Source organism: Ammospiza nelsoni, chromosome 3, assembly GCF_027579445.1.
Source record: "Ammospiza nelsoni isolate bAmmNel1 chromosome 3, bAmmNel1.pri, whole genome shotgun sequence".
NCBI classification, from domain to species: Eukaryota; Metazoa; Chordata; class Aves; order Passeriformes; family Passerellidae; genus Ammospiza; species Ammospiza nelsoni.
In genome coordinates, this window is record NC_080635.1 from 58,076,304 (window position 1) to 58,101,375 (window position 25,072).

At 38.3% G+C, this 25,072-nt stretch overlaps 1 protein-coding gene across 4 annotated transcripts in view; it reads left to right on the forward strand.

Moving 5' to 3' along the window:
- Positions 1–6,997: 6,997 nt before the first annotated feature.
- Positions 6,998–25,072, forward strand: part of AHI1 (Abelson helper integration site 1) — an 85,158-nt gene continuing 67,083 nt past the window's right edge. For 2 of the 4 annotated variants that reach the window (XM_059469300.1, XM_059469304.1), the window contains exons 1-10: positions 7,734–7,823; positions 8,343–8,499; positions 11,070–11,141; positions 11,976–12,097; positions 18,282–18,892; positions 19,437–19,597; positions 19,897–20,110; positions 21,042–21,231; positions 22,727–22,822; positions 24,308–24,493. In XM_059469300.1, coding sequence (XP_059325283.1) covers positions 11,132–11,141; positions 11,976–12,097; positions 18,282–18,892; positions 19,437–19,597; positions 19,897–20,110; positions 21,042–21,231; positions 22,727–22,822; positions 24,308–24,493 — 1,590 coding nt within the window. In that variant the 5' untranslated portion in view covers positions 7,734–7,823; positions 8,343–8,499; positions 11,070–11,131. Of the gene's footprint in view, positions 7,049–7,733; positions 7,824–8,324; positions 8,500–11,069; positions 11,142–11,975; positions 12,098–18,281; positions 18,893–19,436; positions 19,598–19,896; positions 20,111–21,041; positions 21,232–22,726; positions 22,823–24,307; positions 24,494–25,072 lie in introns of those variants that run through there. The other 2 variants (XM_059469302.1, XM_059469301.1) reach the window with 2 other exon arrangements.

A 25,072-nucleotide genomic window follows, 5' to 3' on the forward strand; every position in this document is an offset into this window, starting at 1 on the left:
AATATGAATCACCACAAACTGTGGGGTGGAAGGTGGATGAAAGTGGGGTAAAAAATTAAACAGATGATGCTGTCAGCAACTGGAATTATCTTAATAACTTTTTCCAAACTTGTTCTTCAAACTCTGCAAAATGTTCCCTAGTTGCAAACTACCCATTAGTCTCCTGACATCTTGTGTAAGATACCTTCTTGGGAAAAAAAATGCTTTTCTAGAACTCTGGAAGTTTTGAAGTTTTACAGGTGTCTACAGGGTTAGGATACAGGAAAATAAAAAAAAAAAATCCAGTGGAACTACATTTGAAAATGTGACAGAATAAGGACAAACAGATCACCAAAGCAGACCCAGAAAGATGAAATGAGAAGGACAGTACTTGTGTGCCAAGGATGCAGAGTCCCATCCAATGATGAAGTGCTGTAGGGTCCACGTTCTTACATTCTATGGCAATATATTGATACAGTCCTAGTAGTAATGGCACATTCCCAGTATTCAACTGTAAATATGAGAAAAAATTTATTATTTATGCACATCAAAGACTGGAAAATGCTCGAAATCTTGCCAGAAGTATCACCTGAAAAGGTGCCTGAATTAGGACAGATGACTGATAGTAAATCAAGAATTCCCAGGCTGCTAGAGAACAGATAGAGCTCCAACTCAGCTGGAGAAAATAATGCAAGATATCCAGACTGTATTCTCACAAAAGCCAAAAAACTACCCCAAGTCACAGAACAACACAGAGAAAAGACTCAAAAAACTGTGAAATCAAGTCAGAGAAGATTCACAGAATATTGCAAAGTGAAGGCCTGACAGTCTTTAGCTCCTGAGAACATCCTATAGCAAGAGGATGGGTTGTTAATGAGTCACACAGATTTCTGGGCAAGACACCTGGTTTCCAAATGTGATGCTCAATAACATCAATATTGCTACTTTGACAGTCACCTCAAGTCTAACCAAAGAGCACTGAGAGGTACAGTGACAAAAGTCTCCAAGAAGGGTAGCCTTTTTTAAACCTTAAAATCAAGAACCTTTGTTTTCCATGAATCAGCAGCAGCATTTCAGTGACATGGGGCTGGTGGGTTCCATGTCTGTCCTGCTGGGATCTGTGCCTTACAGGCAGACTGTGCAAAGCCTCTGCAGGCAACAGCATCACCCAGGGTGACAGATCCCCAGCAGGCACAGCTCAGCATCTGCTAGCAAAAGACAGAATCAAATCCCAGAAATTTCCATTAGACAGTGCCCACGGGACCTGCAGAATGTCTCACAGGAACCAAAAGAAACAGGAACAATTTTTGGGCCGGGCCATTTATTACAGAGAGTTGCTGCCAATGTTTTTTTAAAGAACAGCACTTCTGGCAGAACTTTCAAAGCCAACAGTGCATGGGGGACAGAAAGCAAGTGCCAGATGGCAGCAAGCCTTGTGTGTGCTCAACAGGTTCTGAAAGCATCCAAATTTACTGAGCATGAAGCTCAAGAAAAGCCCTTGGGGCTGTAGTACAACAGGAGAAAGAGGCAGAGACACACCGAGGACTAAACCTGAGCAAGGGAGCTGTTTTTGAGTTCATATTTCAGGTTTTTCTCTGACCTTATCCCACTGGTTGATTAGTGAGGGAAATGCTGCAGAAGTGGCTGTAGGCTGAAGCATGGTCCCCTGTACCAGCCTGTTCAGATGATCACACGGGGAAAAGTGGAGGAGAGCCACCACCATTTCCAGCATTCCTTGGCTAGAGTACAAGGGCCTGGGGTACTGTGACAAACTCCACACCAAGGCCCACGTGCTTGGGAAAGGCAGCCTGCTCTTATGGCCCTGGTGGGGACACAGAGCTAAGGGCAGACTGAAGGGGAGAGCAGGAGCTTGGAGACAGGAACAATATTCAGGACTTGGAAGGAATCCAAGGAAAAGGTACTGTCAAGGCAGACTCTTACAGAAGAGCTATTCAAACAAAAGAAATTGATGAATGGGTCAGAATGGAAGCCATAAATCATTGATGAAGATTATTAAGGAGTAAGCAGAGAATCTGCAAATATTTTACTGCTTTTTAGCTGTAGCTTTTTTAAAAATCCCAAAATGAATTTTTGTAGGGTTCTTTATAGCAATGATAAAATAGCTAAATAATAGATATAGATACTTTCTATGAGATGTTCAACAGAAAGACTGAAAAATCTAGATGTTCTTGTTCAGATTTAGAGGTCCATTTCTATTGGACAGGTGTGCATTTTTTTCATAGGTATATCAACACATATTCTCTTTGGAGGTGATATGTTTTTAAATGATACACAGTAAACTAGAGCAACAGCTAAAAATTCTGAAATTAGCTTTGGTTACTAACTGGGAGTCTAGGGGTCTCATGTGTTTCTGTTGATTTTTGTTGCTGCTGGAACATGCCCCACTCAGTTTCCTTCGGTCACTGCAGTACTGCTTGAAGGACTAAGCCACACTTCCCTGACACTTTCAGTGGCAATCCTTTTCCACCATCCAGGCCTGATTCCATGGCTCTGGGAGGCTTCACTAACCTGTGGGTGCTTCTTTCTCCATTTCCCTGCAGGAGAGTTAGCCTAGATTTACACTGATTTGAACTCTTTCAAATTTAAGGTGTTTTCCAGACAAGCAAGATTTTCTGAAACCAAGGTTGAATTTTCCAAAATATAGTTTATTTAGATGTGGGATTCTGGGACTACAAATTAGTCTCCAAATGGACTTGATTAAAAAACCAAGCCTTTAGAAGAAAGGATATTTGATGAACCACATCAACAATTACACTCTGAAACAAAACAAGTACATTTCAAAAAAATAAATACTTTTCTGAAAAAAAAAAAAGATTGTGGGACTTAGTCTACAGATAAAGTATTGTTAGCCACAGGATACAATAGGGATATTGAGGAGTTGGGTTTCTCTCTATTAAAGCTTATTGTTTAGCTATTAAAAAGCACAAAAGGAAAAAAAATAAAAACATATGAAAATATGCACTAACAGTACAAAGGGAACACCTGTATTTTGAAAAGTTAAAAAGCAACAATGCTGCACTGAGTTACAGGCAAATTCTAGCTCCAATATCCAACGCTTCCAGAACACATCACAAAAATTAGATTTAATGACACGTGCTGTTACACTGCCATCCTGTGGCAAAGTACCTGAAGTTTCCTGAGAACACAAATGATAACCTGCTTTCAAAAAGACTTAACATTCTTGTTCTGAGGACAGGAAAACATCAGTAGAGATTTAGCTACACCTCTGGAGATGTTGCTCAGGAAACACTAATACTGAAAACACAATAAAATTTGTCTTCAGAGGGTTCATGACATCATTGTCTGGACACACAGTTTGAACCTGTGGCTTCTGAAACCTAGTTTTCTGGCAGTGAAATAAAATGTTTTCCCCTTCTTTTCCTCGTGTTGCAAAGTAAATAGACATTCTAGTATGTTAAGCATATTGAAATATGAGGGACTGTTCATGTGACTAATAACTTCAGCCAATTTAAAATGAAAAATATTTATTAAAAATACTCAAAATTACTTATTAAAATTTTAGGAGTCTTGCATTCCCTCTTAATACCAGATCCATAAGATTGTGCCACTTCATAATTCCAGCCTTGCTTCAAGTCTCTGCATTAGTATGAAAAAATCTGATTTCCTTAAAACATTTTGAAGTCCTAAACTGAAAACATGTTCAAAAAAGAAAGAAGAAACTAGGCTTCTTTAAATGTTTTGCTGAATTTTAGTGTAAGATTTTTTTTTGCTCTTGGCCTACAAGTAAAAAATGTAGTAGAATGTGAAAAAACTTTTCTGTATTACAGAATTTTAGCTTTGGGAGAACTGCCACCCACAAGAAGCTGGTAATACACAACAAAAATAAAACCCATGGTCATAACTGGTCTTGTACCTACTCTGGAGAGAACTTTGAGAAGGTAAATGTGGCTCAACAAAGGCAATGAGGATAAAGAACATTCCTAAACTCTCTTCTGAGAAAGGACTGCTTACTTGCCCCCATGAACTAAGGCCACACACTTCAGGATGAGGAGACAAGTCGAGGACAGAACTAACAGTGAAATCCTTTCAGTTCAAAGACTTTCAGATCTCTGAGAAGTAGTCACAGAAATTTAGATTGCCTAATAAACATGTACAGGCATTTCTACTGCCAATATCCACATATTTGGGGCACACCAGCTTTCTAGCATAGTTAGTCCTTATGACTTGCATTCAAAGCACTAGAAATTTAGCATGCAAGATGCAATCATCTCAGGATGCAGAACATCTTGCACAATTGTTCTCTTATTATTAAAGAAATTGGTTATTAACTTTAACTTTTTGATCCTTTTTTTTTCTTATCAATACAATATATGTAAATTTCTTCTCTCAGTTGCCCCAACTCAAGACTCAACTTGTATCAATCAGATCGTTTGCTCAGAATGCCAAATACCAGAAACCCGATTATATATTGCTATCAAGAGAAAATAACCCACTGATCAGTTAAACAATTAACTTCTGCCAAAATATCCCTGCACCTTTAGCACTCTAAGTTATCCAACCCCGATCTTGTTTCTGTTTTGTGCACTCGAGTGACACCTCGAGGCTGTCCCTGCCTGTGACAGATTTTACCTTCTGTTGAAAGTTAGGCTCTGACAAGAACCTTGATCCTTGATCCATTCTTCATCATCCTGGAATGCTTGTGAGATTTTCAGAATGCATCTGGTATCTACAAACTGTTCACCTGTAACCCACAACATGCCACCTTAGCTCATGTCCCTTTCTGCTTCCCACACATCCCAAATGTAAGATAATGGAAAGCTTTCTCTGAACAAGCACCTAAAACTGAAATAGCAGGTGAACACAGGTAGCACATGCTTTTGAAGCCATTGAAAAACTCTATACATACCTGTCCATATTTTTTTCAAAAGCCTTGCTTTTCTCCTTCCAGCAGAATAGAAATTGCACACTTGTCTCTGCTTACAAACAGGATGTGTTGTGCTTGGAGTATGCTTTTTTTTCTTTGGTTTGTTCCACAGGCCATCAAAGTACAGACAAAACTCATCCTGTTATTTTGGGGGCTGTACAGGTTCCCCTGCTGCTCCTGACTTGCATTTTTTGCAATAATGAGCAAAGTCCAAATATTTTTTTTTAAATTTCACTGTCAGGAAATGGAAAAAAAAATATTTGGGACACTGACACAGGAATACACATTGCAACATCTTTAGCTGTAATGGAAATGTGATTATCAGCCTCAGGAACTGCTTAATATCAGCAGGTCATGTTTTGCACTGTGCTAAGTACATCAGAAGAACTGTAAGACATAGGACCTTGCAAGAAGTAACATGAGGTGAAAAAGTCTTTTTTACATCAGCATGTCAATCCTTGGCTTACAGGAGCTTTCTATCTGGAACATTCTTAACTGCAGAGCAGTGATTTTTAACTAGTCCAGGATGAAAGCAACGAATTTAACACAGACTTATTTGTTTTATCAATTATTTATGAGTAAGAACTGCAGTATTGCCATCTCTCTCTATCCCCAAAAACCCAACTAAACAAGTCAGCTAAAGAAGTCAGATTTATTCTCCCCTGACACAGATAATGGCCCTGACCACTACTTGCTTATAGATGTCAGATGGCACAAATACCTCATGTTTGTCAAAGGTGTAATGGCCACAGAAATCTTAAAGACATTCTTTTGAAACAAGTGTTCCTGGAAACTTGGCACAAGCTTTTGGTAGTGACGGAAAACCTGCTGATGTCTCATGCCAGGCTTATTTAGAAGGCTTTACAGCCCCATCACTGCTGGTCAAATTAGACAATATCAAATCTGCTTTCCATGTCAGTGACTAAAAATGACAGGCTTTGAGTTTGCCATAACTGAGCCTCTCAGCTGCCAGGAAGTTAGTTAGGAAGGAATATCTGGATTTCTGGTCCAATATCTTGTTCAATGCAAGGCCAACCTGAAGGTGAGACCAGGTTGCTCAAGGCCATTATTTCATGGAGTCTGGGGTACTATGAAGGACAGAGAGATAAAAGAATAGAGATGCACTAAGGGTAAAGGGAAGCACAGGAATGCTGAGCACTTGGTTTTTGTTGTGTTATGCCAAGGCAACCCAGGACACCTGCCTAAGGAAACCAGAAATATCCCCACCTATCAGCTGAGGGCATGCCAGCATTTGAGGAAGCAGAGGGCAGCTGAGTACAAAAAGAGATAGTAGTGTCTGTCACTGACAACACATGAGGAACAGGGAAGCCAGGTCTCAGAAGGTACATTCTTTTGGAGGCCAGTGTTATTCATTGACATAATCTGAGGGATGCAATGCTTGGGAACTATGTCACAAGCATCTGCTCACTTCTAGTTTCTGCGAATTGCTGCCAACTGAAGGCTAATTTTACCCAACTCTACTTCTTAAACAAACTAACCACGTTCATCAAGAACCTTGCACTGATTTCTCAAACCTTCTAGTGTATGAGAGATCATGGACATCTACAATTTCAAATACATTTTACACAGAAGTGAATTTAAAAGTTTTCAAATATGACAAATATGCTTAAGTTTATTAGGTAATTATCCCTGCGGGGGAGGGGGAATCTCCCAAAACACTGCTTAAATCAACTACTAAATGAGGCAACAAATGAAAGTTTCTCCATAGCTCGCTATTTGTGCAGCTATTTGCAGAAAGCTTGTCACTTGCATTCCCAGCCCTTGTCACTTGCCCAACAGAGCCCATTACCCAGGGACTTCAATTCTTCCGCAACAAATTTTGTTCGTCTCAGCTCTGAGAGCTAATATGTACTTTCGACACACTTTTCTTTTACAGCGGACCCGTGGGAGGGCTCCCGTTTCTAATGCATTTCACCCGGTTTTGTTTGTTTGTTTGTTTGCTTTGTGTTTATTTCCTTTCCCGGCGCTTCCCCGCGCCCGCCGTTTCCTTGGGAGCCGGGATTGTTTTGGGCGGAACCACCGGCACGCCGCTGCGGAGGGGGGAGCGGGACCGAGGAAGAGCCCACTGGCGGAGGGAAGGGGGGAGGCGGGGCGGCCGCAGCCGGGCCACGTCGCGGCGGCCACGGGAGCGGACGGGGCCGGGTGAGCGATGGCCGAGCTGAGCGATGCCCTCGGCGGGGAGCGGGGCCGCGCCCCGGGCCGGGCCCCGCCGGGCGTGTGCCGCCGCTGGTCGCAGTGCGCGGCCCCGGGGGCGGGTTGGGCTGGGTAACGCCTCCCGCCGCTGTTCCCTCCCCCGGCTCCCCTTCCCGCCCCGGGACGGTGGGCTCAGCCTGGGGCTGGGCACGGCCGCAGCCGCTCGGGGGCCGCGCGGGGACCGCCGCCGTTGGCGCGCGCGGGCGGGGAGCGGGATCGGGATCGGGATCGCGGCTGCGCTGGGAAGCGGGAGCAGGGGCGGGAGCGCGGTCGGGCTGGGCGGCGGCCAGCGCGGGCCGGGGAGCGCGGGCGGGCTGGGCGCGCCCGGCGAGGAGCGGGGAGCGGGGAGCGGGGAGCGGGAGCGGGTGGCGCGGCCGGAGTGGCCCCGGCGGGACTGTGCCGGGCCGGGCCGGCGGAGCGGCGGCCGAGGGCGGCCTGCGCGCTGTGGCTGCCTGGTGCCGGCGCGGCGGCGCGGGGCAGTGCCGCGGGAAGCCCTAATCCCAGCTCGGCGTTGTTCCGCCCCCCCTCCTGCGCTTTTCACGGGTTTTGTAGTTCACTGGGGTGACATGCGTGGGCATTGCAGTGAACACACTTCTCCATGCTTCCATGTGCTTCTCCATGCCTGGCACCTTGGCTCCACAGCGGGGATGCCTCCTGCACGCGGAATGCCCGTGTGGATGCATCACATCCTCGCTAGATAATTGCCTCGGTTCGTCCAGTTGTGGTGTGTAGCGGGAATGTCCCTTCGTATCTTTTAAATCTACCACTATTCTTCCGGGCACAGCAGAATGTGACATTGGAAATTAAAATACTTAGGATGGTCTCTTGCTGAGAACACTGTTTCATATTTAGCATCTAAGATAAAGCTTAATAAAAAATAAAAGTCTTCTATATTTCCTTACATAGAACTGAAGTCAGTAATTTTGATGTCAAGAGTCTGTTCACAACTTTGTCTTGACTAACGGTGCCAAATTTCTGGAGTAAAAGCCCCAACTTAACAGTTCCTATGAAGCAAAAACTTTCTGATACATTACTACTAGAAAACCAAGGGTAGCACCAGCTTTTAAAAACACTTTAAAAAACTTTTATTAGTATGAGTGTAAAGTCTTTACAGGCACATCTAAACTGGTAGAAAACTGCTGCACTTCTATTAGTTTTTACATAGGTGTTTCCTCATCTGTCAGTTTTCTGGACTGAAATACTGAATTTTCATTAATAAAATTAGATTTTTTTTTAATGTCAGATTTGTCAGTAGTGAAGAGGAACAGATTCATCTCCGTGTAATTTTGCTGCATAATTCTGAGCTGAAGTTCTTTCACATCTCAGAGTAATGATCCCTACATGTTGCTAAATTAGAAGCCTGCTAGTAAAACCCAAGATTTCCCTCTGTGATCCAAAAGGTGAGAAATAAACAAGGCCTGATGTTCTACTTGTTTCCAGCCACTGAAGTTTATGCTCACTTATTACAAGGAAAGAAAAATGATGAGTGTAGTTCAGGAAAATCCTAAGTGTGTAATTCTATTTTGTCAGCTCAGTTTCCTGAATGGCCATAATTAGGTAGGAAATTTTTCACGTCCCATTGTGTAGTGCAAATTCTGTATGTTTTGCTCATTGCAGTATGGATTTAATTTATATCTTTTATTAGCGGTCAGTAAAAGTAGGTTTTGTTTGTAGTGACTCTTGTGGCATGTTTAGCATAAAATCTCTGTATTACAGATACAGAATATAGCAACTCAATGAGTACTGTAAAATACTGTGAAAAGATGAAGAGTTTAATGTAGAATCACTTTATAAATACGAATAGAATATTGGAGAAGAGCAAACTGGGTTATTTTCAGGAAAGTATAGGAATTGGAATTTTAGGCTTTATCAATTTGTATTGTTGTTTATTCCTGGTATCTGGACTATGTCACTTCCCAGGTATGTGATTTTGTCAGTCTTGGATTGTCTTATATTTACTAACATGGAAGAGATCCAATCTGATCAGACAAAAATGTGTTTTAACAACATTAATGGTAACTGAGCTTACTCAGGCTGGGGCATGGTGGTTGCTGAACTTTGATACACAATTAAATCTCTCCTATTCTAAGGTGAGATTACACTAAGTAAACAGCCTTGTTCTTATCCTTGTTGATTAATGATCTATATTTACACAAGCCTGATGGTTGCTTTAATGCAGCCTGTCAAAGACCATGAAGCTCTAAATTGGAAATACCTATTAAACAATAGCACTGTCATTTGAAGACTTTATCTCTTAGTTTTATTGCCACAACAGGCTAGACGCTGAATAAATAAACAAACAGTGATGCAGTCATTGGTGGATTTTGCTAATTCTTAATTTTAGAGTGCTTGTAGATGCAAGGTGACCCTAGCTTTTGGTAAGATGTTTATTCCATTATAATAAAAAATGATCTGTAAAATTAATATTTTAACCTATAGGTTGGTTGGGTTTTTTGGTGGACTGATTTATTTAATCTTTGACCAGAAGCTTATTTCTGTACTTAGAATACGTATGCACTTATTTAGTTTTGCTTTTGTGTGCTATATTGTCTCTCATATTTTTTGCTTTAATTTTAAGAGCCCTTCAGTATTTAATTCCTTGTTTCTAATTAGTTTTTGAGGGCTTGTTGAAATCACTCAGCTAATTATAAGTTGCTCTTCCATGTTTCTGTTGTTCTCAGTCAGTGATTAAAGTGATAGAATCTGCTGTATTTTTTGAATTTATTTAGTTTTCTGCTCTTCTAAATTATGTGTTTTCTAGCCAATTGTGAATTGACTACTTGGAAAGCAGCATTTAGTAACTAGTACTTTTCAAATGCCCATTAGGTTTAACCAAGTATAAATTGCAAAAGCAGTTTTATTTCTCAATTGTGTTTTTTAATTTATTGTAAGAAGTGTTATTTTTAACAGTTACTGGTTTAATAGTGACAATGAAGCTTTGCTGTAGGAGTCAGAAGATGTTTTAGATAGTGAAAATATTGCAACCTCATCAGTGTCATTTCAGGCATAGTTTGGATGCGTGTTAGGTGGCCTGGACCAAAATGGTGTGAGAATAATGCAGCCACACATCCTGGCAGTGTTTAATGCTGTGCCTGAATTTGTTAGGATCAGTGCAGTCTGGCTGTCAGGGAATGTTGAGTTACTGATGTCTGACAGGAGGTGTTTCCTAGGAAGAACTCGGAGCTGTTACCTGCTGGGATTGGGGGACACAGGTACCAGAGTTCTTGCATGGAAGTCTCAGGGGAGCATCCCACCTTCCTAGGAACCTACACTTCATTAGTTCTGCTGTTTACAAAACAGCTCTTTGTATTAAGCTGTTTTGTAGAGCAGTCTGAATTTTCTTGATGAAAAGATAAACCTGTGTGATATTTTTATTTGCCTTCAAGCTTTGTTTGGATTGCATTTGCAGGCTTTTTTTCACAACCGGGAGCCTGACAATTTTTTTTCTTTAGAGAAATAAATTTCATGTAGTTACTTGTCTGCTTTATAAAAGTACAAATGCTTATATAAACATAAATATTTAGAGATTTGTAATAAAGTTAGATCTGCTGGCAGATACTAACCTTTATATTGAAAATTGTCAGCCAGGTTTCTCAATGATACTGTCAGGAGAGGAATCTGATTAGAATGGCTTCAATATAAATGGTTTCATGGGTCATTATTATTTAAATAAACTGTTGGATTTTTTAGAAGGCTGGAGGACAACAGTCCTGAATTACTTGGCTACCACCCAGAAATAGCCAAATAGCTAATTAAATTACTATAATGTTGGTTTTTATTTGCCCACAAATAATAAGTATCAGAGCTGGGATTTGATAGGAGAAAATTTCTAATAATTTAGACAAATAGGGAAATACTTATTTCTAAATAAAACACAGTCATCCCTAATACTAATTAGCACAGATTTAATTATTAACTTGAAGTCTATGGAGCACTTATGCTAATGACAGTTGTTAAATATTTTAAATAGAATGGTGAATTCTGAGGAAGAAGCAGCTGTTGTGTTGAGCCACTTCTAACTGAGGACTGAAAATGAGAGCAGGTAAGGACACTTCGTGTTTGATTTCCTGTACATATTTTATAGTTAGAACTAGGTGCAAATGATAGAAGTTATTTCTGTCCTATATAAATCCTTAATGCTCCATTGTCTCCTTTTAGAGTTTGTGATTATAGCTGGTTTTCAGAGTGGTGTTATTTTCTTATATTAAATTCAGGGGCTTTTGCAAAAAGTTGTAATGACGGTGGTAAATATGCTGTAGCTGAAGATTCAGCAGCCTTTTTCAGTGGTGTTTCAGGCTGCATTTTGAATTCTTAATTACAAATTAAGCATTACCTGAGGGGAGCTAGAACACCTAGTGCTTCAAGGGTTGAAATGCTGCTGATGACAGTGTCATGATCACAGAAAGGCAAGTGTGCCAGTCCCTGGCTCTTACAGGTCTGACTCAGGATGGTGCTGCTCTGGTTTCCAGAGCCAGTAAGAACGCAGAGCTGCTGCTTCTCCTGGAAGACAGTGTGTCACCTCTGCTCATAAACAGGCACGGAGGGCAGTAATCTGTCCTCTGCTTTGGCTAGCCCAAGTTTTGTACTGATCCTGATGTGTGTGCTGTTCAAAATGTGCTTTCTTCAGGAGACAGGGTGGATGGTGCTGACTTCAGCAACAAGTGAAAGACTGGTGTGTGTGAGTCTGTGCAAAGCTGCTGAGTTATCCTTGCATGGGTTATGTTGCCAGTGGAAATTCTTAACAAAGTGAATTTCTTGATAAACTTTCCCTGATAAATAATTCTCATCCTTTGCAATTTTAGAGCATGACTATTCACCTTTTTCAGCAATGATGATTAATGAGATAGCAAATCATACTCTTGATTTCTTTTTGCAGTTGAAAGTGAGGCGAAGGCAAAAACCAAAGTCCGCTTTGAGGAGATCTTCAGACGCCATGCTGGCCTAGCAGACGCAAAGAATCCAAAGAAAAAGAAGTTTGACTCTCAAGAGAGTATTGTGGTGAGTTACAACACATGCAGGCTTTTTTTGGCTGCCTTCCTTAACAGAAAAAGATCAGGAAAATATATTGCAGAAAGTAGATGTAATCATTTAAAAAAAAATGAAGTGTAAAGTATGTTTCTGCACATACCCCTTGTTTTTGGTGTGGCTTTTATTTTCTTGTGTACCAGTAAAGCATCCTTGTAGCTTGGAGGTATGGCAAAATGCTGTAGACTATAATGGTGGTGAAAAGAAAATGTCACATGCAGGCATGCACTTGTTTAATGTCCATCAGTACTTGCTTTTCCATACCCCTTTATCATAAAATTTTTTACATTTTTTGTACAATTTTTCATAATTTTTTCATACAATTTTTCAAATTCAATACTGACTTTACTGGGAGTTAATTAGATATTTGAGGGCTAGTAGAATTACATCTGTGAAAGTTTTTAATTTTGAGAGTGCTATATCTGTGTAATACAGGTATATCTGTCTAATACAGCTGTGAATTGAGAACTGATGGGAAAACATAATACTATTAGACATAATAATTAATTATGCAATTTTCTACTTTTTTAAATCTCAGTAATTAGTGAATTTCTGCATGTGCTGAGCTTTGTGTCTTGAGTGATTCCTTGTTCACATGTGAACTTTTTTTTGAAGCTTTTGACCTCAGCTTGTGACTTGCAGCTTAGGAAGGGTTCCATCACGCCGACTTTATAGTTAGATTACATTTTTGTTTGTGGTGTGTCACTAAGGGAGCCTCATAAATCCCTCTGAGTTATGATTCATACTGTAATCTTTTTCCTGAAGAGCAGAATAAAAGTTCAATATGAACTTATTCTCTATATACCTGATTATTGACTTAGAAGATTTGGCATTTGGAAAGAATGTAAATTATTTAGAAGACAAATGTTCTGGTTTTTTATTTTCCTCCTGATAGGTTTTCTATTTTTCGTCTTTTTTTTCTTACAATTGTGTCCATATCAGACTCTGGAAATGAACATTCCTTCATTAATACAAATTTAAGACAAATGGATGGTATTTCATGTTATATCATAAGACAAATGGGTGGTATTTCATATAATATCATAAGTGTTACGTGTAGTTATATATATTAAGTATATTCAGAATAGATACATTAAACTTAGTATTGCTAAATATTGGTCTTATGTTGACCATTTGAAGTTGGATTTTGTACGGACTTCTAAAAAATTTATATTCTTTGACGTATATGCTAGTCAATAGTCTATACAAAGAATCAACTTGATGTCTAAAAATAGTAAAGAGAGTTAGAAGGTGGGGGTTTTTTCCTTATTTACATGTATGTAAATTTAAAAAAGTAAGTTCTTTCTCATTTAAGTTTACTTTTTAATGAAATGTGAATTTTTAATTCTGTAATATATATTTTTGAACACATAACTGTATGTTCATATTACTTGTAAGTATTTTAAGCTCGCTTTGGTTTTAGAATTGGTTTCCATTCCAGAAGTCTCTGATGTGAAACACTAGTGTTTTGGAGTTATGTAGAAACACTTAAAATCATACTGACCAGAATCAAAACTCAGTGGTATGCAAGCAAATGAAGAAGCATTTTTAGGATCAGTGAGGGAGGTCAAATTTCTGTCTTCAAACCACTTAAAAATTAAGGATTTGAGGAGAGCTTGTATTGAAACCTATTACTGATCACTTGGAGTATTTCCTTAAAGTGTGACAAAGTTGCAGGAGCTCAGGTTGATATTTTCCATGCTGGTTGCATTCAAGTAGAAATTTCTGTAAAAGCTTCAGCAAATAAACAGTCATTTCTCTGTAAAAAATTCCACTCTGTGTGTGGGAGTGGAAGAGTAGGTAGATGGAGGGGGTTGACTGGTTTTGTTCCCGTTTTCTTCAGTTTGTATGATTTAACAGTACAGAGTTTCACAAATCTTGAAATAATGTGAAATTTGTCAGTGATGGTTGGCTTCATGTCATGCATTTGCCATAAATGGTCTCCCAGCTTTGATCAAAAACAGGTCATAGTTCAGAGCCTATTTCCACTTGAAGTGTTCCAGTCTGTTTCCTTTGTCTTAGCTCTAGCCTTTTTTAAAGATTAATAAGACTTTTTCCCTTATACTCCACTGTTTCTTTGAAACCTGAGTTCTGGAGCTGCAGGGGGTTGCTCTGGTTTTAAATGACAGAAGTGAGGATAAGAAGAGTGCCTGCCTGCTCTGCTTTGTGTGCCTGTTGCCTGGAGAGCCTGCCTGGACAGCAGGAAGAGGAAAGGTTGATGTCTGTAGGGCAGGATGAGTTGAAGCCCCAACTGATAGGAATGAAGAGCTTCTAATGGAGATGGAAATACACATCAGCTGTGGCCAGTGAAAGCTCTGCTTTGCTGTTCAGTAAATAGCTACTGGGGGCAGTGGGTGTGAAATCTAAAGGCATTGTGGAAAAAACAAGCAATTGAGACACATTTAGAAAGTGAATTGGCTAATGTCCCTTCTAGGGTAGCTACCATATTTATTTTTTACCAATTGTAACTCCTGTTACAACTTGTTAGAGTGAGGCAAGCCACAGATCAGGGAATGTCCAGGTACATTAATCTGTCTAAAGTCATAATGAAAATTAATGCATTTATTTCATTCAATCTAAATTCTGTGGTTGAAGAGAGGATGTTTAAAAACTTTTTACCAGATGAAAATGTTAGATCACTCTATGGAGGCAAAATTTTCTTTCTTAGACTGTAATCTGATCAGATTACAATATTGGGATGGACAGGCATTGTTAACTTGGGTTTTGTGTTCCAGGCAGGGCTGCAGCAGGTTTATCTGGCTTGTAGGCTGAAAGGCACTGAATAATTGTTGAGATTTCCACTGGATTTTACCCCTTTGTTTCTTGTGCATAAAATAGGAGAACTGATAATAGTTGACTATATAATTGATCCACACATTTTCTCAATGTTTTCTGTTAAAATTTGGTGGAAAAATTCTAAGCTCATAATTTTATCTGTAAATTAAAGTTCTAGCTTTGAGTGTCTATATTTTATAGCCTTACACAAGCAATGGCAGTAAAATTGGTTTCTTAGTACTTTAAGATTTTCTTAAACATCCCACCCAACAAGCCATCATCACAAGTACATTCAGTAACAATCTAGCTGTAGGTTAAGGGTCTTTTATAACCAGTACATATCAGTGTGGGGGGATAGAATATAAGAAAATAAAGATAGTGTAGAAAGTAATCTTACCCCTGAGGAGTCGCAGATGGGCCAATCATCAAAGATTAGGAACAGGCCTGACTTTAACAGGTCTGTAAAGGCTGTCTGATTTACACAGCTGTAACCAATGAGAAGCAGAGTGCTATAAAAGAGTGGGGTGGCTGGTTGAGAAGGGAACTGGTGTCAGTTGGCTGCTTTGTGAGGAAGAAAGAGTCAGTGCTCTGAGGAGCTCTCCATGAGAAACACCAAGAAGGTGTGAAACTTCTGTGGTAAGGAGACAACAGCATGGAACCCCTGTGATATAGACAGCATATCAGCGCTTCAGTGGGCTGGCAGTGTCCATCCCCAATTTTTCAAGGTGTGATTAAGGGCAGAAATTCAGGTACCTCTGTAAATCAGGTTGCACAAGTTTCAAACACCCATGACAAACTCACTCTACAATGCCAGCTTTCACTCATGCATGTTTGAGAAGTCCTTGTGGAAAGGTGTAAGTCCTTTGAAAAGGCGTTGTCCCTGCTGACAGCTCTGGGGCATGAATGGCAGTCATGTGACCTCTGATTGACTAAATTTTTAATTGTGGTGTGAGCCTTGAGTGTCAGCTCATGTGTGTGCCCCTTGGCTGGCATCCATTCCCTGGTCCTCCCAAGCCAGTAGTGCAAGCAAGGCTGTTTCCAGGGGGGAGTGCTTCCTCTGCCCTGGTGTAATGTGGCCACAGAGATGTTGTGAAACAAAGCCTTCTTATTTGTTCCATATTTTAAGCTGAGAAAGCCAAGTTCAGGTCACCAGTCCTCTGGAGTTACGCCAGAGACTGGCCTGTCTTACTGAGCTGCTTTTCCACCCTAACTACTTCCTCTAATTTAGTGCAGTGTTTATGTATTGATTGCTCTTAGTTAATATCTCTCAGTCACGTGTTTCAGAGAATTTATACCAATATTCCCTCCTGGCCAGAATCCTAATCTGAAGGTTTTTATGAACCTCTTGCCTTTTACTTTATTGTTTTGTAACTTCTTTGTGTCTTTCCTCTGTGTTTAATTATGTCATGTAATTATATCATGTGGGAAAGCTGGTCTGAATTGAGATTGTACAGGCTATTTATCTGAGGAATTTATGTTTGAACTGCTGTAGCAGCTTTGTGCTGCCTGCAGTATCTATTAATGTTCCTGAAATTTGCTGTAGTTTGAGATTGTGGTGTGTTTTCATTATAGGGAAATGGCCTCAAGTTGTGCTAGAAAGGTTTAGATATTAGGAAAAATTTTTCCTTTGGAGGGATAGTTAGACATTGGCTGCCCAAGGAAATTATGGGGGTACCATCCCTAAAGCTGTTCAAAAGGCATGTGAACATGGGGATATGGTTTAGGGGTGCTGGGTTAATGGTTGGACTTGATTTTTGAAGTATTTTCCAACCTGACTGATTCTATGAATCTATGATTTTTTGTTTGGAGGCAATAATAAATAGCAAGCTCTAGTAAGTGTTTCAAGCCAGCTTTTGCATCAGGTAGATTCCTTTAGGGAGATTAATCTTGAGTATCAGAGTTACTTTAGAAACTCTTTACCAGGTCATAGATGAGGGCTTTTTGTTTAGGATTTCTCAAATAATCTTGCTACTTGCACTTAGTGGATTGATATTTTATCAAATACAAAAATCAGCAAGACCTTAGTTATTGGCCACTATTGGGTTTTAATTGTCAGTGTGTTTTAATCTTCATTTCTCATACTCTACAGTTAAAGTTACTCACAGACATAAAGATAAGGAAGTGAACAATCTATAAGGAACATTATTCCATTCCGGGGTTTTTCTTAGTTTATACAAAGCTTGCTCTTTAATTCTTCTCTTTTCCTTACTCTGTTCTGTATTTCAAGTTATTTCTATGAAATTTTGCCCGTCCTCTTGAATCATTGGCTTACAAACAAATGTGATGTTAGTGGTTTCTTTAAGCACGTATAAGGTGAAAATCAAAGGACAATTTTTTCATATTTACTACACGTTTTTACAAGTATTTGAGACAAACATGATTCTATGACTGGGAGTTGTATCCTCACTAGAAGGGAACAATATCTGTGTTTATTGAGGAAGAAGGTGTTGGCAAATAAAGCTTTGTAGGCAGATGTGTATATTTTCTCCAAACTTTTAAATTTGCTTTTGTTGTGTTTTAAAGCCCTTTCTGATGTTTCATGTTGAAGCTCTAAGAGAGATTTCTGTAAGACAACAGCATAAATGAACCTCAGTGACTTTATAGAAGTTATATCAAAGAACAGAGATCTCCATGTTGACCCGACAGAATTAGACCTCAGTTACTAGCTGTGATCTTTGGGATTATCATGGAATCATAGTTTGGATTGAAAGGAACCTTAAAGGTGATCTAACCCAAGTGCCCTGCCATGATCAGGAATATCTTGAATTAGATCAGGATGCTCAGAGCTCCTTCCAACCTGACCTTGAACATATCCAGGGAGGCTGGGAAGTGGCACTATAGCCTTTAGTAACCAGAAATAGAAACTTGAAGAAGAGAGGAAAGTTTACAATGTTTTTTATAAAACCATCAAGAAGTGCTTAAACAAATGCATCAGCTGAAATTTAGTTCTGACAAGTGGCTTTCAGTATAAGAGACTGCAAACAACTGAGCCTGAAATCTCTCTAACTTGGATTTTCAGTGGATGAAAGTATTTGTTTTTGTGGTGCATGAAGTCTTCCCATCTTTCACAGTGTAAAACACTAGCATCTCTTTATGGAGTAGACTTTTTGATTTCCTCTTTGTACTGGATATGTGTAAAAGTCATATGAAAATGTAGTGTAACATTGAGGATGAGGTGCCCAAATACCAAATGTTTTTTTCTAGTGTGAACTTTCTGTTGACTTTCAATCTGTTGCTTGTCAAATTGAAACAACAAAATAACTAGATCTTTGATTTAATTTTACTTTGAGTAATGTTGCTGAAGGAATGACATGAAGTGCAGTGTTTATCCTTGGAACATGATTTTTAGTAAAAATATGTTTTATGTTCTTTTCATTTATAGCTTGATACCTTTAGAAATAATATTGATCTGTCTAAGGAAAGTGTGAATGATGAAGCAATTATAAACAACACATATAATCCTGAAGAAGAGAGCCCAAGATTTACAAAAAATAAATTAAGAGAGAAAGCGTCAATTGCAAAGAAAATAAACAATGATGTTGTTAGTGGAGAAGAGAACAAGCAGCCAAAGTCGAACAGGAAAAAAAAGAAATCACTGTTACAAGAACAATTTAATGAGGAGGAAGATTTATATGAAGCTAAATTGGGGAGTTTTGAAGAAAAGACTAATGATTTTCCAAAGAAGAAAACAAAAAGTAAATCACCAACAGATGTACCTGATCAAGAAGGTGATAGAAAGATCAAAAATTCCTTGACTGAAGTGAGAAATGTAACTGAATTAGAAGAGGAAGAGCAGCTAATTCAAGCCTATCAGCTGCATGTGGCTGAGGAAGAGGCAAATGCAATTAAAATGAAAATGAGAAAGAAACTTAAAGAACAGATGTCTGAATCTACCTCTACTGTTCAAAGGCACGAAGTTGCACTGAATAATGAAGTGGGTAAAAAGAAGAAAAAGAAGAAAGAGCGAGCAGTTTTGAGTGAAGCTGAAACAAGGTAACATGACAAACTGAATTTTACACAACAGGTTTCATTTTAACATAGGCAGCAGCTTTCTGTTAAATTGTTCATATTTTTGAAGTGATTAACTGGATGATTCTGTTATGAAAAAATAGTACTAAATCCTTCCTCAGAAGGCTGTCATGATTAATATTTAGCTCATGGATTCTTTTTAACTTCTTTTTTAAATATTCTTCATTGCCATTTGATGTTTGTTTACTGTGGAATTCACTCTTAACTAACGTAAGATAGTTTTGTGCATGATTTTTTTTTTAGTGATAAATGATGGGTGTGATCCAGCAAAAAGGTATTTGTTTAACTCTTCACATAAATGCTTCTGCAATTGTCTGGAAATTAGGGGGAAAGGAAGAGAGGAGAGCACTGAAGAAGGCAAGACACTAATGGGGCTGGGGGCTGTTATGTTTTCAAGATACACAGGTGATGAGTTGGAGAATTTCAAATGAATTAATAATGGCAATGAGTAATTGTACCAATATATGCAGTGGACTGCAGTTGCTGACCGTGATCCATTACCTTGCAGTGCAATGTCCCTTTCTGAGCTGCAGCATCATCATCCAGAAGCAGGTGGCAATGAAAGTCCATCACCTGAAAGATTATTTACATCAGAAGAACAGAAACTGGAGGGAAGCATGGAAAAGCAGAAACCTAAAGCCAAGAAGGTTAAGAAGAAAAGCAGAAAAGGTCTGCCCACAAAATGTTATAATACTGTACCTACTTAGCTGTGCTTTTTTTTGTGCTGCTACAGACATACTTGTCCATAGTAGCAGCAGAAAAGTGATTGAGCTGTTTGAGTTACTTATATTTCTTAGGGTACTCAATTGTACTCTGTTCTTCCAATTCTGAGGCTCATTTGTGAGGATGTTTATTTGATAAATCAGTCTAAAATCTTGAAAATTCATTTACTGTAAGTAGTTTTGAGTTGAGACAGAAGTTACTATGTTCCACTAGTGACAGTTTGTTTACTTTGCTCCAATTTCTAGAAGAGACCACGGAAGTTGCTGCAGAAAATGATGAGGAAATGAAGAATTCAGAAATTTCAACTCAGTCTAAATTTGGTTTTGGCGATGATCTTGTTTTGGGAGTTTATATCCATCGATCGGATCAACTTAAAATTGATCACTTGGTGTCTAATCCTGTGGTCAAAATCCATATTGTTGATCAGAGAAGTGGCTTATATGTGAAGAAGGATTATAGGTGACATTTAATAAACTGTTTCTATTATCACTGATTACAATAAATAGATATACTCTTCCCTACAAAATTAAATATGAAAATGAAAACAAGAGGGTATTTTAAGATATATATATATATATATATATATATATATATATATATATATATATATATATATATATATGTATACACACACATACCATGAAATGTCACAAATGAGGGTGATATTTTTCTTTTCCTTTTGGCACATCTAAATGCTCTGCACTGCTGTATTGCTCTTGAGGCTCCCCAGGGCAGTGGTCATGGCACCAAACCTGACGGAGTGCAAGAAGTGTTTGGACAATACTCTCAGGCACGTGGTGTGACCCTTGGGGATGCTGCTGTGCAGGGCAAGGATTTGGACTTGATGATCCTTGTAGGTCCCTTCCAACTCAACATATTTTGTGAATCTGTGGTAATTCCAACATAGTTCATTCTGTATTCCTCCCAGAGACAAAATTTCTGAAGTGCCATAAATATGTAAAAGCCAAGAACATGTAAACAAAATTCTTGTAGTATGTCTGCCTTTTATATTAAGAACTTTTCAAATCCTTAAATGAAGTCTAGTTCTTTATTTTCTAAATTACTTCAGTTGCTTGTTTCCACTGTCATTACCCATAATTTTACTGAAACCAAGTTTTAATGGGGCTTAAGCAGTAGACTCCACCATGATCATCATGCATTAATTTGCTAACAGTAACTTAATTGCTAGGATTCCCAACTTCACCCTGTAGTTTTTCTATATGCATTGCAAATTGTCTTAAATTTTCTGTGGGTTTAGAAAACTTTTTCTAGCATCAGACAAATACTATCTTACATGTTTGTCAGCTTTCAGTAATTGAAAATACTGTTTTGTTAAAGGTTGTTTTTTAAATGCTCTAATAATTGTAATTCTTTGGAAATCTTCAAACAGCAGGAAGGTAGATTCATCTTATGAACAAGGAGAAATAGAGCACATTCTTCCTACAATGACACAACCATGTGACTTTAGAAAGTCTAAATCAACAGTTCCAGAGTGGGAAGAGCAAGTAATATTTAATGAGCGTTTTACTTATTTTCTTCAAAACACTGAAGAAAACCCTCAGGTTATCCTATTTTTTGAGGTAAGATGAAATATTTTGCATCTGATTTATGCACATTCTGTGCTTTGGTTTGTTTTTCAACAGTATCTGTTTGACTCAATTGGTCTTTTATTTCAGTTAAATTGGGTTAATAGCATAGCTCTAAGCTACAAAGTTAAGTGGAGATACCAAAAGTGGGGTTTTTTATAGGAAAGGAAGGAACCTGTTTTAATGGTAACAAGGAGTACAAAGCTTTTTTCCAAAATCAGCCCTTAAACTTCTCGGGAAGGCTGGTAAGATATGGTGGATATCACTCTTTTTGCATTCTTGAAATCTGAAAGGAGGTGTAAGAACAAGAAAATCAAAGGTAGAATTTGTCTGTATGTAGCAGCACCTCATTGTACCAATGAGCAAACCACTGCATTGTTGCCATTAACATTTTACACATCCAGTCCTCCTGTCCCAGTTTTCATAAAGTCATTATTAATTTGTCCTCCAATACAATTATGTTTAAAGGAAAAAATCTAGGTCATATATTCAACATAATTTTTAGCTTAGGCATTTCAATATTTGTACAGGGCAATTCTGTAGAATTAACATAAAAATGGAAACCTAATACAATAAATATTTTTCGTTCCTTGTTTTTTTTCCTATTTCGAATAGATGGAATATCATTTATTGCCATATGTTTCTTAATGTTTTGTGATGCTTGTAAATGAATATATTTATATAATTAAGAATGCTTAATTGCTTAACAAAAAACTAATTACATTTGTATGTAAAGATTCTTCATGGAAATAATGTTGGAACCAAAAGTATGATTCCACTGAAAAAAAACTATTTGAGTTCAGTGTGGTTTATGAAATAGAAATTTGAAACAAGTATTATTCTAAGGGTTTTTTCTATATCACATAAACCTCCCGGTGTAGTGAAATACAGGAAAATTCAGGTCCCTGACAGAAAAATGAAGACTCGTCGGCATCCCTGTAAGTGTTCAAGGCCAGGTTGAATGTGGCTTTGAGCAGCCTCATCTAGTGAAAGATGTCCAATCTCATGGCTCAGAACTCTGATCTTTGAAGGCTCCTTCCGACCCAAATTGTTCTATGACTGATTCAATGACAAAACTGATAAAGCTAAGAAAGAAAAACTAACTTTTTGACTGACATTTCCCATCTAGATTAATATGCAGCTGGTTTTAGCTGTCAGATTTGTGATCCTAATGATTTCTGAATTATTAAGAAAATTACACATTATTGTTTTTTATCTCTTATTGAGATGTAAGAGGAGAAAGAATAAGTTTTTTAAAACTAGACTTCTTTTTTAATGGAGCTTATAAATAGTCATCAGGTAAATGCATAAGGACCTGTTATTTCTAATTTCATACTTGTGTGGAAGAAACACTGGTTTTGTAATTTCTTAAAATTTAAATATGTTTAATTTAATGAATTGACCGTGAATATTTTCAGTAGTTTATTATTATTTACCATGAAGTATACATCCATTAGAAATACATTTATATTCCTGCTGATACTTCTAGGTCCTTGATTCTCCAAGTATGCACCAAGTGAGAGCCAGCTCTGATGTAAAAGTTCAGGAAGGTCGTTACCGAAAAATTTGTTGGGCATTTCTAAAGGTACTGTAAATATTTAAATGAAGAAAAAAAATCATAAATCTTTTTATCTGAAAATTTCTAACAATACTAAGGAGGAAAGCATTTTAAAATATTTTCAGCAACAGAGATGGAAGAAAAAAATCTTTGTGTGCTGTTCTCCCATTTTCCTCATCTTCCACTCCATGAAATCAACACAGCAACAGGCTTGACATTAAAGTCTATGTCTTTTTCAAGAAAGTGTAGAAGGTGTAAGATTTTTTTTTTGTGTTCATAAAGTACAGAAAGTTGTTTTCTTTTAGGGTTTTCTTTGCATTTATGGGAATGTGAAGAAAATGACAAATCCACTAATTTCTGTGCCTCAGCCGTTCTATATTCTAGTGACATTTTCAGTTGTCCAGTCTTTGAAAAGACTCACTAACTTAAATATAGGATGCTTTTCATTTTCAGTTGCAGAGTTTGAAGTGCTGTGGCAATTGAGATACAAATATGCCAAATGTGAGATATGGGTGATTTAGCCTGCACATGTGTACCTTTCTACCCTTTTGAGAGAAACTTGAATGTGTCAATTAGTTCTTTGAGAGCTGACAAACTTCAGTTTTCCTGAGGATTGTTTATTTACACTCCCCCTGTGTGTGATAGCCGTTGACAATCATTGAGCAGTGCACAACATAGAGGAAATGGGAGAAATACAGGAGAAGATAATGGACTGCCAGTGTAGGTGAAGGGATGGGGGCCTCCATAGTAATTCAATACAGAGATTCCTCTGAACTCTGACCAAGAGAAATCTACTGGAATCAAGGGTCTGCTAACCCGTGTCTGTTACCAGAGCTGGTAGGAACTGTGCATCCAGGCATTCAGTACAGCCTACTCCTGAACAGAGGGAAGAATAAATTTTCAGCTCATAATTATGAATAAAATAGTTCCCTATTCTTCATTCTTACTACATCTGCCTGCATTATCCTTTTATCTGTATCAGCCAGAGTGGAAATGTCTCCATTCAAGACTGACCAGTGTTAATGGCAGTTATTCAGTTCTGTTATTCTTCAGTTCAGTAGAGATGACTCTCTCTCCTCTGGAGTTGGAGAGGTTACTACACTGCTGTATCTTCTGCTCTGAACCAAAGCCTTACCCAATGCCCTTCACTGCAGCATTCAAAGAGGACAGATTTGGAAGAAGCTGTTTGTGGATTGGCAGTCCTTTGAGATTTGGTTGTTTTTAGCAAGTAGTAGTTAAAAAAAAAAGAAAATAAGTACTGCAGAGGTCTTCCCACTTTCAAGTTATTACTGATGTGAAGCATCTTTTGAAACTAGGCTGCCATCTAAGATTTAATACTCATTATTTGATCCTGGGAGGATTAAATACATGCTTAGTTCATTATCACTTTTAGAGTTAGTGTATTTCTGCAATGGGAAGTGATTTCAAGAGTTTATACTGTGAGATTAGATATTAGAAATTATCAATTACTTTTGTGTTCATCTTTCTTCCTCTTTTTAATCACCCTTCCAGCTTGTAGGCGCAAATGGAGTTCTAAACGTTGGTGGAAAACTTCGTCTGCAATTATTTTACCCACCTTCAAGGACAAAGTCACATTCAAATGTTGTTGAGGTTTATGACTGGTGGGCAAAATGTCCTAGAAATCGTTACCCATCAACTTTATACATAACTGTAAAAGGCCTGAAACTGCCAGATCATGTAAGTTAAATATATAATATATAAATGTATTTGCAAATATGCAGACTTTTCTGTAGGAACTAATACCTAGGTAGAGCATGTGAGTCTGTGTTTGTAGGCATGTATATGAAAGCTGTGCTTACATGCAGTATAGAAAATATATAATAAGAATGTTACATCTCAAGATAGGTGTTTCAAACTCAGCCCTTTAAAGTTATCTTTGAAAAATAGGCATACTTTTCTACCTATAACTTTGAATATCTTGCCACTGGCAGTCTGAAAACTTTCAGAGTACTTTCTTGAAGATTAACATTTCTTCTTAGCAGAAATGCCATTTTTAAGTAACTGAACTCATGCAGGTGTAAAAGTTCTTTGAGAAAAGATGCAAGTTACTTATCTTTGCTTCCCTGCACACTCTAGCTGTAGTGAGCTGTATTTTTTTCATGAATGAAAGCTACTTGTAAAATAGGCTTACACTGGTATGTGCTGAGATGGGCATTCAAGAGAAATATGGCGTTTTCTTTTCTCTGATGCAAGTACAATATTGTTCTGTTATATAATTTCCTGTTTGTATTTAGAGCTGTAATAGTACCTTGTTTC